This window comes from Helianthus annuus, chromosome 17 (genome assembly GCF_002127325.2).
Source record: "Helianthus annuus cultivar XRQ/B chromosome 17, HanXRQr2.0-SUNRISE, whole genome shotgun sequence".
In the NCBI taxonomy this organism is placed as follows: Eukaryota; Viridiplantae; Streptophyta; class Magnoliopsida; order Asterales; family Asteraceae; genus Helianthus; species Helianthus annuus.
In genome coordinates, this window is record NC_035449.2 from 193898662 (window position 1) to 193902218 (window position 3557).

At 34.9% G+C, this 3557-nt stretch overlaps 1 protein-coding gene across 1 annotated transcript; it reads left to right on the plus strand.

The window, feature by feature from the left end:
* The first annotated feature begins 2069 nt into the window (after positions 1–2069).
* On the plus strand, positions 2070–2513 carry LOC110924355 (copper transporter 6). Its single transcript, XM_022168372.1, has one exon. The coding sequence runs from the start codon at positions 2070–2072 to the stop codon at positions 2511–2513; it is 444 nt and encodes a 147-aa protein (XP_022024064.1).
* The last annotated feature ends 1044 nt before the right edge of the window (positions 2514–3557 follow it).

Consider the following 3557-nt stretch of genomic DNA (forward strand, 5'->3'; position numbering starts at 1 on the left):
TAGCCTTTGCGGTCCGTAAAGGTTAAAAATCTGATCTTTTTTAAATGATTACAAAATCTATGTAATTAATATCGAATCTTTCGTAATGATTTACCTGACCTTTCGGGTTTGAAGGGGTAACTTTGCGGTTTGGCCCTCGGTTATTTACCGATAGGGGCCTCGAGCTATTTACCCGCATTATTAAGTCCCCGGTTTATTTATTTAATTATTCTGAAAGTCTTAACTTTCATTATTGACGCTTTTAACCCTTCTTCTACGAATTCGATCGTAACTTTCCCGTTTCATATCGAAACTTCGCGAAATTTATATATATTATTTTAGTGAGTGTATAATACCGTTACAAAGTCTTGGGAACGTTAAAGGGTCACTCAGAGGTATAATTAAACATGTTGACACAGTTAACCCCTGTAGTTTGTAATCTCTCACTTTCTTCCGCGTTTTGTTTTTGTACGATCTATAATTTATTCGTTTGAAGGTTCAAGCATTATTTAGGGATACTATACAGTATGTTTACCCTTGTTGACATTTATAACCCTCGAATTTATGTACTTTCAAGGTTTGTCAAAATTAGTCCATTATTTATTATAGACGCCACGTGTAAACAAATGACACGTGTTAACACATCATTGGACACAAAAATTCGAGGTGTTACAATTACATGTCGGTTCGGTTTGGTTATGGTGGATATGGAAAAAATGATAACCATAAACCGACCCGCTACATTCGGTTTTCAGAAAAACCAAACCGACCCACCGGTTTTTTATTTGGTTCTGTTTTTCGGTTCGGTTTTGTCGATTAATTCGGTTATGATTCGATTAATTCGATTTTTTGCACACCCCTACTTTTAGGATAACATTTTGTTTTTATATCCAAGGCGGGGCGGGGTTGATAGTAGTTGCTTATTCAAGCGTTTAAAGTGGGTGTTTAAATTAAATTAAATTTTTTATTTATATAACGAGCAAAAGAGCCTTGGGTTGTTTAAGCTTTAAGCTCTTTTATTGTATGTGCTAGTTAAAGAGCTTCTTTCGGTCCACGTATAGTTCACAACTTGCAATTTTGTAAATTAAGAATTCTAAATATTAGCTTGCACCCTACATTGAAATTTTTATATTTTTAGCATATTATAGTCCAAAATTAAAAAAAAAACTTGTACTGCAATAGAATGTTTCTAAAATTTCAAGTACAAATATGAAATGGCATGGTTCATGCCGTCTTCTTGTATTATGTCTTTCTTGTAATTGATTTTTCCAATGTAAATCTTTTTTTTTTTTGAACGACCAACAAAACCATATCATTAAGATGGAACAAATACACCAACCAGCTTTAGCTGGCGCTTACAACAAACCCCATATAGTGCACCAAACATGACGAAAATATACAGAACAAACAAACAGGAAACAAAGGACCTAACCAAACAGACTAAGCTCGCACTTCTTCCATGCATCCCAGGATAGTGCACCCGTCTTCGACCGATTTTTAATCCATAGATAGCTTAGCGACTTCGACTCCTCTATCACAGCCGTTACCTGGGGAGGCTTGTTATTGAATACGGCATTGTTTCGGGTCCTCCATAGGCTCCATAATACAGTCAAGATGATTGCGTGATACACCTTGCGACGTTTTTTCGATCCTCCCAAATTCTGGTGTATGGTTATCAGGTCGTGAAAATGGAAAGCAAAGATTGGAGGCAAGTGACACCACTGGGAAATTAAATGCCAAATCGTCTGAGAAAATTGGCACGATACAAACAAGTGCTCCAGTGTCTCCTCAAAATCACCGCAAAGCCTACACATCGGGTTTTGGATAGAGATATTTCTCCGCCTAAGAGCTGAGACAGTTGGCAACCGGTCTAAACTCGCCCGCCATGCTACAAAACAAACTTTTTTAGGAACCCAGTTATTCCAATCGAAAGTCGACCGAGGCCCGATTGAGCGATACTCAACCATCTTCGACTTCCAATGTAAATCTACATTGGTTTTCTATCTATTTAACCAACATACCCACACAACAATTTGGACATGTAGCATAAAGTTAAATAACGGTCTCTCCCACTTCTCCCTTTAAACATTATGTCTCATGACATGCCCATGCCTATGCCTAATCACACCATGATGCACATGACCTTCTTTTGGGGCAAAAATGTAGTCATGTTATTCGATGACTGGCCTAATGGCAAGCTGGGCATGTACATTTTGGCTTTAGTTGTTCTCTTTATCGTCGCCGTTGCAATCGAGTTTCTAGCCTACTTTTCTGTCGTCAAGACACAAGCAAGTCCAATCATTAGCGGGTTGGCTCACGCGTCGGTCTATGGGCTTCGAATGGCACTTGCTTACCTTGTAATGTTGGCTGTGATGTCCTACAATATTGGTGTTTTTATATGTGTAGTGGTGGGACATGCTTTCGGGTATTTTCTTGTGAAGTACCGGGCAGCTTTGAAAGGCAAAGATGATTTGGTGTATTGTCTTATGACAAATTTGACTCTGCAATTTGGCAAACACATATTCGACTTTTGAATAAGCAATGGAACTATTTATTCCAGATTGGTTTTTAATAGATAGGTTAATTTAAACTACTCTTAAAGAATAATACGTAAATTCACATAGATAATTAAGTAAAATACCAACATCGTTCCTAAGGTTTGAGCTGATATGCATGTTACATCCAAAATAATAGGTTTTTTTTTTTTTTTTTTTTTTGTATATTGACACCCGACGTTTTGATTTTGTTTCAGTTTCCATTAAAATCACAAACTCAATTAAAATGTATCATTAACTTGTGGACGATTTTGGCAATTTACCCATGTTTAAATTGTAGTAAATTATTTATTTATATAATTGAAACTATTCATAAAGAATAATACGTAAATTCACATAAAAAATTGAGTAAAATGCCAACATCATTCCTAAGGTTTGAGCTGATTTGCATGTTACATCCAAAATAACTGGGTTTTTTTATATCTTGACACCCGATGTTTTGATTTTGTTTCCATTTCTATTCAAATCACAAACCCAATTAAAATGTATTGTTAACTCATGGATGATTTTGGCAATTTACCCATTTATTTTTCTATTTGTTAATGGGGCTAGGTTTTATTTAATAATATTATACATATAGTAATACATGCATACATATATACATACATACATACATACAAATGGGTTAGGATCAAATACAAAGATAAAATAAATAAAAAGGGTAAGAAGGATTCTAATCCATTGATCTTAGATTTGGAGGGTTGAGATTAGTTGTAGGAAAAAGAAGATAATAGAAGGGCATAAAGGGAATACTATATTTATGAATTTTCTCCCTCCGCATGCAAGACACATGCCAATTCCCTCATCGATTTAAAACGTCCATAACTTTTTCATATGACATTTAAAAAAAAAATTCACCATAATAACGAGCGTTTTTTTATCTTTAATATGAGTACCATATTATCATATAAAAATAAAATAAAAAATTTCGTTTTTACTGGGTTTTTTTTGCATTGTGTTAAAGGTTCAGGTCAATGTGTCTTTTAACTGGGTTTTGGTCAGTAGAGTTTCTATATATTGTGT